The sequence below is a fragment of the Mya arenaria genome, chromosome 12, assembly GCF_026914265.1.
Source record: "Mya arenaria isolate MELC-2E11 chromosome 12, ASM2691426v1".
NCBI classification, from domain to species: Eukaryota; Metazoa; Mollusca; class Bivalvia; order Myida; family Myidae; genus Mya; species Mya arenaria.
Genome location: NC_069133.1, coordinates 19808484 through 19824354, shown reverse-complemented (window position 1 = coordinate 19824354; position 15871 = coordinate 19808484). Strand labels below are relative to the sequence as shown.

The 15871-nt window shown below is 35.1% G+C and overlaps 1 protein-coding gene across 1 annotated transcript in view; it reads left to right on the top strand.

The window, feature by feature from the left end:
• Nucleotides 1–15871, top strand: part of LOC128211427 (uncharacterized) — a 112916-nt gene that overhangs the window by 38313 nt on the left and 58732 nt on the right. Inside the window, exons 14-18 of the mRNA XM_052916206.1 lie at nt 784–1005; nt 5207–5332; nt 8408–8545; nt 10923–11066; nt 14220–14300. Coding sequence (XP_052772166.1) covers nt 784–1005; nt 5207–5332; nt 8408–8545; nt 10923–11066; nt 14220–14300 — 711 coding nt within the window. The remainder of the gene's footprint in view (nt 1–783; nt 1006–5206; nt 5333–8407; nt 8546–10922; nt 11067–14219; nt 14301–15871) is intronic.

Here is a 15871-nt window from a genome sequence, read left to right as displayed (position 1 = left end):
TACTTTCTTATTTTTTTAAAAATAGATCAATGAAGTTAAGACTGTGTGTGCAGTTTTGCAAAACTCAAATCAAGGTTGTCTTGGATGAGCTATAATGTGAACTTGTTTTACCTAGTTTCTTAGTTTAAAAGCTACATTAATGAAATTAAGACCATTCGTACAGTGTAGAAAACAAATATCACAATTGCGCTTGGATGACCTTAACCACTACAAAATTTGGTAACAATCAATTACAAATTAAGTTGCATTGCCATAAACCAATGTACTCATTCATTCTCATAAAAACATCAAAGGTTCAAAAATTCCAGTCAGGTGAGCAATAAAGAGCCATCATGGCCCTCTTGTTTCTATATACTAATATGTCATATAATGGTAAAATCTTTGAAATCATGTCTGAAATCAAAATCCGATTGTTAAACTTACTGCAAAAATGTTTGATTCCAAAATGATTTTAGTGTAATAGTTTACACATATTAACAGTTATCACAATTTTATACCATGCAAATGACAGTGAAAGCACTGGTTACAAGGAATCTGTTCTTTTAACTCAACTTGTTATAATATAGATATGATTTTAGAAATTCTTTCTGAATTCAGTATTTTTAGCCTGAGTCTGAAACTCAAACTAATGTTGTTGTGAATTCGGACCCAGGCTTTATTCAATATGAAAAAAACCCTATAACTTAAAATGAGCAGACTTATACAAAATATTTGCAGGCTAGTACAATGTATTTGTGTGTGGAATTAGTTTGTCTCAATACAATTTGTCATGTTATTTTACAGACGAGGAAAGAAAGAATCGTGCTTCAAGTCCAAACCCTTCTGATCACACCAGTGAACAAGAGAGTGCTGACGATGCAAACAAAGGTTCACTAAGGACTGGTCCTGAACCCGCAGGAGATCCGCATGATGCAGTAGTCGTACAGCCAATGACTGAGCCCACAGCAGATCAGCACAATGCAACAAACCAGCCAGGAATGGGACAAAACAGTGGGACAAATGCAGGTACATGTCATAGATCCAGATAAGCAGCATATTTGAGTAATTATGCCATTCAAATCACAGAAAACTAAATTTAAATTATTGTTTACACAACTGCTGAAGGATTGTAGGTTACATCAGTTTCATACGTTTTGTTTTTATAAGCTGTTTTAAAAAAAGAGGGACGTATTATAGTTTTACCTGCAGTGTACAGGTTTGGTGCGGTCATGCGGAGTCCAATATGTTGTCTGCTTAATAACTTTAGAAGCCTTTGTCCAATCATCACTCAATTTGGTCAGAATGTGTATCCGGATAATATCTTGGACAAGTTCGATAACCAGCCATATGGCTCTAGTCACTCATGAGTTATTGCACTTTCATTATTGAAATTACCTCTGTCATTTGTCTTGTCTGATTAATAAATTAAGAAGCTCTTGGCCAATCAACACCAAATCTGGTCAAATGTAAATGGACATAATATGTTGGACAAGTTAAATAACCAGCCATATTGCACATGACACTCAGGAGTTATCAACCAATGATTATAGGAATGACCTAAGATTGGTCTTGCCCATCAATAACTTCAAAAGCCTTCGTTCAATAATCGCCAAATTTGATCAGAATGTATTTGAGCAAAATGTCTTGGACAAGTTTCATAATCCAGTCAAGAATTATCGCCCTTTAATTATAGAAATTACCTAAAATTGGTCTTGTCGGATCAATGACTTTAAAAGCTTTAGTCCAAATCATCTACAAATTAAGTCAAAATGTGCATAATATCTCAGACAAGTTCGATAATCAGCCTTTTGGTTTGAGTAGTTCAAGAGTTATTGCCCTTTAATTATTGAAGTGTCCAATCATCACCAATGGTTAGAATGAATATGGGCATGATATCTTGGACAATTTTGATTATTAACCATATCGCTTCAGTCATTCGAGAGTATCGCCCTTTTATTAAAAAATTACCTAAAAATGGTCTTGTTCAATCAATATCTTAAAGCATCGCCAAATTTGGTCAAAATGTGTATGGAAATAATATCTTAGATAAGTTCGATGACCAACCTATATTGTGTTGAGTCATTCGAGAGTTATCGCCCTTTAATAAGATATTGTCCAATCATTACCAGATTAGGTTGAGTGTATTAAATGAAATAAAACAACAACTAATTATTCAGCTGTAAACACCATCAGCAACTGTCAGGACAGGACTTATTATAGTTTCACCTGCTGCACATGGACATGCAGCATCCAGTAGGTTATCCAATCAATTACTTCAATAACAAGCATTTCGTCAATCATCATCAAATTTGGTCAACATGTGTATGTGCATAATACATTGTACCTCAGACAAGTTTGATAAGTTGCAAAATCACTGTAGTCATCTTAAGAGTTATTGCCTTTAAACTATAGAAATTATCTAAAATTGGTCTTGTCCGAGCAAATATAATTATAATTTTACAATTTAACATTTGTCCAATCATCATCAAATATGGTCAGAATGTGTATGGGCATAATACCTCCAATGAGTCTGCTGATAAGTAGCAAATTGTCACCCAAGAGTTTTTGCCCTTTAATTATAGAAATGTCTAGAGCACCAAGAATGTAAGCATTTTTCAGTCATTATCTCAGCAAATAAAACTTTAGTTTGTTCCCAACTATCCAACCTACTTAATTAATGAAGAAAGATAACACTATACGGTATTTAAGATGTGTGATTCAAATGATGGGCCTTTATTATTGAGACTGTGTACAACAACCTTCACCTTTCTCATTTGTTTAAGGAAATGAATTCCAAGCAGAGCTTTGGTTGCTGCAAAGAAAAACTCAAATAATTGTCTTGACAAAAGTCATGAGTCCTAAACCTCAGATATTTGGTTTGTACATTGTCTAGTGGTCATCTACAGAGTATGTTCAAATTCTGCCCCTTGGGTCAAAACTGGCCCCGCCCCGGGTCACAAGTTTCTTGCATTCTAATGCAGTCAAACCCCATTTGCTCAAACTCCATTTGCTCAAATTCTTCTTTGGCTCGAAATGGATGTAAAAGACCCATTTCATTATACTGAAGGTAAGCATTACCACTTGGCTCAAATTTTTCGAGGCTAGAGGTATTTTCGCCAGTCCCTCGGAGTTCGAGCCAAAGGGGTTCAACCGTATAGGGAAATCTTTGAAAATCTTTATGTCTGAAAATGCTAGAACTTTGACATTTTGACCTACTTTCTTATTTTTGAAATTTTAGCAATACAATTTGGACCATAAAACAAATATCAATGTTGTGCTTGGATGACCTTAACTGTGACCTTTTGTCCAACTTTCTTATTTTTGAAGCTACACCAATAAGATTTGGATTATTTGTATTCTTTTTAAATCAAATATCAATGTTGAACTCAGATGACCTACCATATTTTCCTGACTTAAAGGCGATCTGCTTATTAGACAATCCCCCTAGCTATTCCCACGAAATTCGGAGTTTTTTGTTTAGACTCATTTTTAAGATGGGTTGTTTTTAAAGCAAATCCAGGACATAAATTTCACCAAGTCTGTGATATTGTTTAAGCCAAACAATCTATTATCAACTAAATTTGCTGATTTGCTTGAAGAAAATCACCAATTTTCTTGTCAACTGTGAGGTTTCTAATGTGGGGGTTAAAAATAAAAAAAGGCCATTTTATTTTCGTACAACCGAAGGTTCATTCATATTTGTAGTAAACTTGAACATTTTGGCCATGATTTTAAAGTTCTCAGACAACAATAATTGATTAATATTTTTTTAATAACATAATCAGCCTAGACGCAATTGTGGGAGTAAAATGGGATCATATGGTATTTGACTGACCAATTTAATTACAAACCATATAAATGTCACACCCCTTTGATCTCTACACCGCTCATGGCTCTTGACGTTACAAATTGTACCGTTTGATGTGCAGCTGACACACACGACACATTCAAATACATGTGTTAATAAGTTAAACTTGCGCAGGTGTTTGTTTGCATTGAAGTTGATGGAATTTAAATTAGGCGAAATAAATAACCATTGATGATTGCGGAATGAAATGTGTATTGAAACCTGCCAGTTAGTCTGCATGTAATTTTTTTTTCATTTTGGACATGGCCAAAATAACACTGTGAACAATATCCAAAATAGTTTCATTATATAGGCTGCAAAATGTGTCTCCTGTGATCAACCATTGGTTTGTACCGATAACAAGTGTCTGCCAATTAGAAGATATGGAGTGTTCATCGTAGCAAAACAAAGCAGATGGTCTTCTTAATCTGATGGGTGTGATCTTGTCACTTTTATTGGGGTGTCATCAATAGACAATGAATCGGTCAATCGAATACCATTTGTTAAAAATTACTGATTTTCACTGTATTGATTTTTCTGAATTTCTTATAGCCTCGCTTAAAAGAGGCCCCCTACTTTCCGATTAAAATCGGGACCCAATTTCCCTAGTTGCATTGCAATAAACCAATAAACTCATCCTTGACAAGGGTTTGCATATTAGCTAGTTTTATAGTGATCCGTGCATATATCACCAAAACTTTGCAATCCTTAATCTTATAAGCTGCAGAATAGTTGAGCATGCTGTCTCTGTGACAGCTCTTGTTGTTCAAACCCTAGAAACCCTTTCATGAATCAGACCAAGATATTGTCAAGAAACCATTGCTACATGAACCACATCCCCCAGAAATAGAAAAACCAAAAGCATCCACGAGGAATAAAAACAAGGAACCAAATGCCAAAAAGCCTGGGGAAGATAAACCAAAGGGTAATACACAAAGCAACCGTCCCTTCCTATACATAGGATATTATTTTATACTCATTACATCACATTGACTTTGCTCTATATATGATATATTCATAAAACCCATAACATGATAATGTTAAATACATTATAGCATTTATGTGAGCCTAAATGTTGCCACCCTTTATTGGTTCTCTAGTTTGGGTCTTGAGTTCCTTGGTGCTTGTATATCATATCTATTAGTTTTGTAGCTGTATTACCGGTATTTGGGGAAAGTTCATATGGATTAGAAGAATGCGGTTGTCATGGCAGAGGAACACTTTATTCTTTATATTATTTGTATATGTTTATAAACTATGTTTAAAATCGCAATTATTCATACATTCCCCTGCTTGAACTTGGTTTAAAGTATCGTAACAAGCTATCAAGTTTAAAGTATCCTAACAAGCTATTTATTTCATTGCTTACTTTATTGGCAGAAGCAAATCCATCTTCCGGCCATGAAGCCACTCAACAGCATAGTTCAGGTGATGAAGGTGATGAAAATGCTAATCCAAAATTAGATGCAGGATCAGGTGAAAGTACAACAGTTGATAATATTGAAGGTAGGATAAAAAGACCCAAGTTACTTAATAGGGCTACCAAGCCTGGGGAAATTCTAGATGAATCCAAAAGGAAGACACAAAGCAAGGAGCACTTTATAGAAACACTCAAACTGACTATTCTCTACATATGAGATATTCAGAAAAACCATGACAATGTCAAAAACATACTTTTGTTGCTGTATTATTTTTTATTTTATTTTCAAATGTTTTGGCTTTAGAAGTTTTCTTAAAAAGCATTTGTTTACTTAAGGCCACAACAAATTGATCATTTGTTTGTTGAATTTGCCGCATCTAAAAATCGAAAATCTATAAAAAGAAAAGAAAAAAAAAGCTCCTGCACATATTTTTAGCTATGCCAAATTCATTTTGTTTTCTTCTGAATTTCCCCATATTTCTTGAAATTCCTTAACCTAGATTTGAACCTGCAAAGTGGACTTCGCATTTTTATTGAAGATATTTCCATTCTATACATTCTTCGCGAGCAAACTTTCAGAGAATATCCATCCTCGTGCCGGGACAAAATCCAGTATGGGTAATTGCAAAATAGCTGATGTTTATTTACTAACAGTGTTTTTTTTTGATCGAGAATATTTTGCAGGACACAATATAGTTTTTCTTTTCAATTCTTTTTCAGATTTTCTAATGTACACGTTTTAAGTTTAAATTAGTGTCATAGTCAATGGATTATAGTTGTCAGTAAACAATTGCAGTTTCGAAGGAAAAAAAAAATTGTGTTTAAAGTATCACAATGTTTTGTACTCAAAATGTGGTGGTAAATAATAACTATTTGAATTTTATGAGAAAATTACACTGTGATGAATTTCTAATTGGCCACCTAGTTTTTATCATTTTTTCAGAGAAAAATACAAATAACCAAATATAAGTTGAAAACGAATTATTTTTAATACATGAAACAAAACTTAATTGAAATTTGATCACAAGAACAAATTTAACAGAGAGGATTAAACATTGACACCCTTAAAACAAAAACTGCAAGATCAAATCACGTCATATTTGATTTTGTTTTAATACTTTGCATGTCCACCTGCTGTGGCAGTTACAGCAAGGCACCTTGTGCTCATTTATATAAAGTATCTGTGAAGATACTGTTGTGGAATGGCTGCCCAAATCTGATGAATAACATGTGTTCGCACATTGTTTGCTACAAGCATAAATTGTGTGCTACTAGCCACGTGACATGGTGCGTTATCCTGTGCCAACATCATACCCCGATTGGCACAGATATGAGGTAGAAGAACCAGCCGAATGACGTCATTTTAATACCTCATCGCGTTCAAGTTTCCTTGAAAGGGTACAATTAGATTTTTTGTGTGCATGGAAACTTCAGCCCACAGCATAATGGAACCAACCCCGAAGTTATCCAATTCTACCAGACAGTTCTCATTGTTCCGCTTACCCCGAGTGCGATATACGCGAGCATGTCTGTAATTCCCACGTAGTTTGATGTGTGTCTCATTAACAAATTAAACATTGTCCCAGTCCCCCTTGCAAATCGCAAATGTCGCCTGGCCCACACTTATATTGTCTGTCTGTGCCATATGGTAAGAATCAGAACCTGCAAGGGACGAAGACTCAGCAGGCCCATGGCCCTCAGGCGATGCGCACTGCCTGTGGGTGGATTGCGTGGTTGTGTCTGCCCACTGTATTACGTGCCATCGTCGCTGCCATGGTAAAACGATCCTGAAGGTGGTCATTGACAGTTTGAATGTCCTGTTGGGGAGTCATCAGTCTTCTTTTGGGGCATCATCAGTGTACGAAATTCGGATTGGAATATACTAGCCCATTCGGGCTACCATATAGGAAATTTTACTAGCCCAAACCCAATTTCACTAGCCTAAACTTAAAACACTATTAAGTATTACACGTTCGAAATAATTTTTGAAGGTTTGAATACAATTCCGCAATGGTTCTGATCATCTAATTAAGCATGCTCAATATTACAGTTTCAATATTTTTAGATAAGAAAATGAAGTCAGATACTTGTATAGATTTGTTTTATTGATTTATTATTTGTAATAAGTTATTACATACAAATATTGACTGTAAATGAATGAACTTGTTCGAAATTGAGAAGTTTGATCTTGTCTTAAAAGTTGTTTTCCTTTTCTGCCATTTACAGGCATGATATTTCAGGTTGAAGTATGTTTTAGCCATTATCATGGATGTTTGATAGTAAGGCTCAAAACTATGGCATTTATAATTAGTTATGCCCTTTGTTCAACTAAAAGAAACATATGTGTTTTGATGTATGTTCCATGAAACTCTGTTTATAACTACTATTCATGCCCATAGTATTTAAGGCGCACAATATAGTTTGATGCAAAAAATGTTTTTATTTAAATGCATTATATTCTGATTTGACTTGAATGATTAAAACAAAAAAAAGCATATGATTTAGGAACAGACAAAAATAGCGACATTTTGGGGCTTTTTTAACCGGGGAATTCGTGGCCACTTAGCAATTAAAAAAGAAAAAAAACACATTTATAAAGGCAAATAGTTTTTATCTTGACCTGAATCAGGTTGTTTTTACTGTTAAAGTCAAATGAGTTAATCATGACAACGCATTAAATTAAAAAAAAAATTGTATCAACTTCTAGGTGCACCTTTAATGATGCACTCTTACTCCCAAATAAGATTTACCAAAATAAATGAAAATGTTAAAATATACCAAGAAGGATGAATAATGTCAAGACAATGGTTCTTATGAAGGAAACTGAGTTTAATTTGAAAGAAAGGTGCAGAATACACGGTATTTCTTCCTTATACGATGATAGTAAATCACAGTAAATCTTTAAGCATTCACCAATCATTTAATATTTTTTTGCGTTTTCAGCTATTAAATACACGGTTGCAGTTTTGTTATCAGTAAATAATATTTACCATAAATGCTTTATTTAGTAAGTAGTTCAAGGTTTATCACTCAAAATGTTTGTTTGTTATACATACACAGGTATTGATTTTGAATAAGAGTGTCACTTTAAAGTAGAACTAATTCTTTGGAATGAATGAATTTTTACTGCATGGTATAAAACCCCATCTAAAATGATTCAGACAAAGAGGAAAACTGGCAGAGTCAAAATACATCTGGAAGCATTCTCCAAAAAGAAACAGACGCAGAGAAAGCTGAAGAAGGAAACACAACTGTTGGGAAATCCCAAGCATCACATATTCAGAGGCCTCAGAACACACGTATGTAAAACATGGTTAATGAAAACCAGGTTATAAGAATGAGGATGTCGTTGGGCAGGCTGACAAGGCAGCAGGCTCGCAGCCGTGAACATTGGTTCCCCCCTAATAACTTTATTTAGCATTGATGGATAGTGATATAACTTGGTGTGAAGGTAGCTTATCCGAAAAGCTAGCAAGAGGGGTGGGGTCAAGGGCACTGTTACTAAAATTAAAAAAAAGGTTGCTCCCAAAAACTTAGGTTATGATTGATGGATAGCGATGAAACTTGTTGTGTAGGTAGCTTAGGCAAAGAGTAAGTTTAAGATTGCTGATTAGGGGTTTCCACCCAATAACTTAAGTCAGGAATAATGGATAGTGATGAAACTTGGTGTGTAAGTAGCTTATGTGAAGAGCTGCCTTGGGATTGCTTAAGAGGGGGTGGGGTTAAGGTCATAGTTAATTAGATTAAAAAAAATGTTTTCCACTTATAACATTATTAAGGATTGATGGATAGTGATAGAACTTGGTGTATAGGTATTTTATGTGAAGAGCTAGTTTGGGATTGCTTTTGAGGGGGGTAGGGTCAAGGTTTCTTAAAATAGCGAATTGGTGTCTGCTCAAAAACTTTTGCTAGGATTGACAAATGAGTGTTGTTGGGAAATTAGGATAGCTATTGAGGATGTTGGATCAAGGTCACTGTTACCAAAATTGGAAAAGCGGTTTCCATCCAAGCTTGAGTAGGGAGCTTTTGTGAAGAGCTAGCTTTGGATTGCTATTGTGGTGCTAGGGTGAAGATCATGAAACTTAGTATGAATACTGCAGCGAAACTTAACACATAAAATACTTAACTAGAGTGTTTTCAGTTATGTCTTTTTTCTTAAAAGTGAAGAGAAAGGCTTTTGTTTTTTTCTATTTGCCCAGGTAAAAAAATCTGGTTTTGTCGGATTGGGGTGCTTCTATTATGTTTTGGAAGGGATTTGAAATAAAGATAAAATTTAAATATTTTGTTTCTACTATTGGCTCTTTTACTGCAACTGCCTATAGATCTTATTATAAAAGGGCATAATTGATCCAAATCAAAAGATGTGCCATACTTAATCATCTAGTCAATTGTATAAAAAAAATATAAAATAGAATTGAAGTACTGTCATAGTCTTTTTGTGATTGCTGATGTTTTTGGCTGCATCATGAAAAATTCCCAATCATAGACACAACTTGGACACTGTTAAAGATGTGACTTTACACTTATATCTGATTTGACACTGTTGTTTATATGAATTTTCACTTAGATCAGACCTGTGAATTAGATCTGACTTGACACTGAGATCAGACTTTACACTGTAATAGATATCACTTGACACATAGATATGACTTATCACTATTAAATATATCACTTGACATGTAGATATGACTTGACACTGAAAACTGAAGGACCTGACACTAAGGTCTGATTAGACACTGTTATAGATATGACTTGACTTTTACATTTGAAATATCATGGTTAAGTATATGACTTGTCTCTTAGATCTGACATGACACTTCAAAAGGTTTGACTTGACTCTGAGGTGTGGCCCCAAACCTCTGACTCAGTTAAAGATATGACTTGACACTTATATCTGACTTGACTCTGTTAAAGATATGACTTGACACTTAGATCTGACTTGACTCTGCTGACTTGACTCTGTTAAAGATATGACTTGACACTTAGATCTGACTTGACTCTGTTAAAGATATGACTTGACACTTAGATCTGACTTGACTCTGTTAAAGATATGACTTGACACTTAGATCTGACTTGACTCTGTTAAAGATATGACTTGACACTTAGATCTGACTTGACTCTGTTAAAGATATGACTTGACACTTAGATCTGACTTGACTCTGTTAAAGATATGACTTGAAACTTAGATCTGACTTGACTCTGTAAAAGATATGACTTGACACTTAGATCTGACTTGACTCTGTAAAAGATATGACTTAAAACTTAGATCTGACTTGACTCTGTAAAAGATATGACTTGACACTTAGATCTGACTTGACTCTGTTAAAGATATGACTTGACACTTAGATCTGACTTGACTCGTTAAAGATATAACTTGACACTTATAATCAATCTGATTTGACACTGTCAAATTTATAACTTGACACTAATATCCATTTTGACACTGTTAGTGTTTGACTGGATACATAAATCTGAGGTAGCATGTTTTATGACTATATATGAAATATTTGGTTAGTTGTGACTCTTCTTAAACGGAGAATAAATAAGGAGTGTTGCATATGCTTAATATGCTCTTGTTCGTAATGCAGTAAGACAAAAACACAAACATTGGTTACATGGTAAAGTATCCCTTTTCAATATCTACTTCAAACTATCTTTAATGCATGCTGATAACAGAAGACGATCTTGAGAAAAAGCTTGTGGACTGCCAGTCGAATGCGAGTTTTCAGACTCCAAAGAAAGATGGACAGGAAAAGGATTTGTTCCCAGTGCAGACGGAAGACAAAAGTGATAATGATGAGCTTGGAAATAGATCCATTGGTAGTAAATAGACTTTATCATACAAGCATTACATACAATCCAGCATTTTCTGTTTTTATCTTGTTTTCCCCTAGGTACCTTGTTTAATGATTACATCTTTAGCTTACTTTTTTTGACAACAGTATCATGCAAATAAACTTTAACCTATTAATGATTGGCAAAAACCCATAAAGTAAGATACAGTCAAAACTTGCTATGTCAAACTCGTAGAGACCTAGGAAAAAAGTTGGAGATAACGAACATTCGGCACATCAGAAATACAAAAATATAGCACCAAACCCAATACATTTAGTTCGAGTTTTGTCTAATGTTTAAATCTGCACTTGAATTGGTTCTGTAATACATTTCTGTCTGTAAAACAGCAAACAGCAAACTTATTATTGAAAAAAAAAGAAGTTATTATACCCCCACAAACGAAGTTTGAGGGGGTATATATGAGTGGGCTTGTCTGTCGGTCTGTCGGTCGGTCGGTCTGTCGGTTTTCATGGTTTCCAGACGATAACTCATGAAAGGCTAGACAGATTTGAAAATTTTTTGGTACACAGGTGTAACATCAGACGATACAGGTCAAGTTCGATATTGGGGCTGGTGGGGCCAAGGTCAAGGTCACTGTTACTAAAAATAGAAAAACGGTTTCTGGACGATAACTCATGAAAGGCTTGACAGATTTGAAAAAATTTGGTACACAGGTGTAACATCAGAAGATGCAGGTCAAGTTCGATGTTGGGGCTGGTGGGGCCAAGGTCATGGTCACTGTTACTAAAAATAGAAAAACGGTTTCCGGACGATAACTCATGAAAGGCTAGACGGATTTGAACAATTTTTGGTACACAGGTGTAACATCAGAAGATACAGATCAATGTCGATATTGGGGCTGGTGGGGTCAAGGTCACTGTTACTAAAAATAGAAAAATGGTTTTCGGACAATAACTCATGAAAGGCTTGACAGATTTGAACATTTTTTGGCAGTAACCTTGGAGTTATGGCCTCTTTTCAAAGGAATGGTTTGCCATTCCTGTGTCCAGGCGGCATTTGGGGGTATTCGTCACTCCTGTGACAGCTCTAGTTTGTGTCTATTTCATTTAATTCACGTTTATTGATTACACAAACACAGGTATAAAACTGTGACAGTTTCTTATTGTGGCATGTTAGGTTATTTAACGACATGCCGCAAACTGTCATGAATTTTTTCACACCTACAGCTCTATCTGCAGTTTGACATAAAGAACACAGAAATGTGTGAAATTCGACCACAGGGACTGAAATATGAGTTAAACAGAGCAAAAAAATCCATTGAAAAAAATGGATATAAGCAGAGTAATATTTTAATAAATGAAATTAGAAGGAATAAATTAGGGACTGGGGAGAAAGTTTGACATAACCGGAAAATCAAGATATCTGATGTTGACACAGCGAGTTTGGACTGTATTCAAATCAAACTTGGTGTAAATTTTGCCAGAGACAATCCTACACATTTGGCAAAGCCCATAACTCTTGATTAAAGTATTTGTCTAACTGAAAAAATAGATAAGCATTGGCACTGTGTGATGCCCTTGTTTTATACATTCATTGGTAAATCATACTTTTAAATTAATGATCTAAATTTAATATGATTGCCTCATTGTCATTACAGTGCTATCACTGCACAGAATTTGCATGGTGGTGTCTGTTTCTTAATGTCTGTAATTGCTTTTAAAATTAATGCTTTCGTTGAAAATGCTGGCCAATTTCTTCAAAATTTTAGTCAAGCTTTTTAACATTGATCTCTCTCTTGCACATTGTTATATAACAAAGATAGGTTGTTTTGTTTTTTGTCTGATTCAGCATCTGTGCTTGATATACAAAAAACGCATAAGGGTAAGATAATTTAAATGTATTGTCAGTTGATTGGTGCCCCCCTACTTTGTTGTTATTGTTTTTATGCAGAGATTCAGGTTGGCAATAACTTGAAAACATTAATTTGAAAATCATAACTAGATATTAGTATAATTCTTGGTACACAAGCCCTCTATGACAATGCATTCATGTGAAGCAAGTCCAAAAAGACTGTTGACCTGTTATTATGTCTCCCCCATTCATGGGGAGACATATTGTTTTTGCCCTGTCCGTCAGTCAGTAAGTCCGTCAGTCCTTCAGTCTGTACGTCATACGTCATTTCTGCTCAATAACTATAAGACGCTTGTACCCATGAACTTCATACTTGGTATGCTAGTTAGTCAGAGAGCAGTAGGTCAAAGGTCAAGGTCACCGTGACCTTGAGGTGAAGAAACGGTTTCCGCTCAATAACTAAAGAATGCTTGCACCCAGGAACTTCATACTTGGTATGCTAGTTGGACATGACTAGTCGATGACTCCTATTGATTTTGAGATCAGTAGGTCCAAGGTCATTGTGACCTTGAGGTGAAAAAACGGTTCCGCTCAACAACTAAAGAACACTTGCACCCAGGAACTTCATACTTGGTATGCCAGTTGGTCATGACTAGTTGATGGCCCCTATTGATTTTGGGATCAGTAGGTCAAAGGTCAAGGTGACCTTGAGGTAAAATAACGGTTTGCTAGTTGGTCTTGATTATTAGATGACCCCTATTGATTTTGAGGTCAGTTGGGCAAGGTCAAAGTGACCTTCAGATAAAAAACATTTTGTTGGTCACCAGTCCGTACGTCACACTTCTTTCCGCTCATTCACTAATGAAAGCTTGGACCAAGGAACTTCATACTTGGACCCAGGAACTTCAAACTTTGTGTGCAGGTTGGTCATGACCAGTAGATGACTATTATGTTTCTTCGTCTCCAGTCCAAAAGTACAAATTTCATGTCCATCATTGATTATTTCTCACCTACGACCACACAATGGGGGAGACAAGCGCTTTTTCAAAAAAGCAATCTCTAGTTTAAGCCTTGAATTATTTGTTTACTGTGAACATTCTATTGCTTCATTTATTAATGACCTTTGCAGGCTAAAAGAGAAGTCTCTTAAATTTATATGATTTTACTATGCAGCTGCTCAATCCTTTTTGGATAACATGAGATTTGCTGTAGACTGAACTGCAATGCTGTTTGACTGACAATTGGACAAGATTACACAAACCAGTCATATTTAATATGTTCTGTAACTATCTGTCTGAAGTTCAATGTTAAGCATTTCTGTTTCAGATACAGCTGATGTCGAAGACGTTTTAGGCTCTCAAGATTCAATCAGCTCTCTGGATTCCTTTGTAATTATCGATCAACAAGGTAAAATATTTTAAAAGTGTGTCAAGCATGCTAATTGAAATAAATGTTGGGCATTATTCACAGATATCACCAGTCGCCTTCAGACAGATAAGAAATAATTATATAATTTTTAAATGCAATGATATACCAACTTTAGAAAACAAAATATTTATTTTGTTTAAAGGTTTCTTTTTATGCCCCCACAAATTTTCTTTGGGTGGGGATAAAGATTTGCCCTAGTCTCCCCGTGCGTCAGTGATTCCATCGGTAGACATTTATGCAATCTTGTGTAGCTCAAAACTATTTCATCTGGAGTTTAGAAACCTTGATTGAATGTTATTGAGGTGATGAAGTTTTGCACCTGGAGTTTCATTTCCTTCTGCACTTAGTAAAACAAGAGCTATTCCCCTTGAATTATCAAAACAATGTCATTTCTGGACTTGTGTCGTTCAAAACTATTTCACCTATTGTCAAGAAACCTTGGCAGAATTTTATTGATGTGTTGAACTTGTGCACCTGAGGATTCTTTCCAATGTAGTAAAATCGCAGTTATAATGGCTGGTTAAATAGCAAAAACTGGCATTTCTGGACTTGAGTCGCTTAAAACCCATAAACTTCTGTAAATTACCTTGTATAGGATGCATTTTTCTCCCCAGAATTCCAATACAAAAATGGCTGTGTCTTATGACAATTTTTTTTGGAAGTCCATTTAAGTCAGAATTTGGCTGCTCTAAAATATAAATGGGAAAAAAACAGTTTGTTGACTTTTAATTCTAAAAGGGAGGTATCTCATCTCGATTGAGTTATATTGGCAATGGAAGGTTGGTATATATATGATGATTCAAGAAACATGAATTATGTTTCCCCTATTAAATGGGGAGACATATTGTTTTTCCTTGAGTTGTTTGGTACTTATTCCTTATGGTGGGTAAATTTGATAGGTAGTGCTTGTTGGTTAGGGTTAGTAGGGCATTAGTAGGTATATTTTTAGCTCGACTATTCTAAGAATAAGGAGAGCTATACTACTCACCCTGGCATCGGCGTCGACGTTGGCGTCACACCTTGGTTAAGGTTTTGCATGTATTAGCACCTTTAAGTCATTATCTCAGTAAATACATCAGTTATTGCATTGAAACTTTGGATATGTATTCCCAACTATCTTACATACTAAATTAATGAAGTTAGATAACAATTATTTGAATATAATGCAAATAATAGGCCTTTATTTATTATTCAACTTAGAAATTCTGGTTAAGGTTTTGCGTGTAAGCACACATAGGTTGATATCTCAGCAACTACATGAGGTATTGCATTGATACTTGATACAATGGTACTCAACCATCCAACCTACTAAATTAACCAAGTAAGTTAACTCTAGTTTGCATTTAATGCAAATAATTGCCCTTAATTATTTGACTTAGAAATTCTGGTTAAGGTTTTGCGTGTAAGCACACATATGTTAATATCTCAGCAACTACTTGAGGTATTGCATTGAGACTTTATACAATGGTAATCAACCATTCAACCTACTTAATTAACCAAGTTAGTTAACTCTAGTTTGCATTTAATGCAAAATAATTGCCCTTTATTAT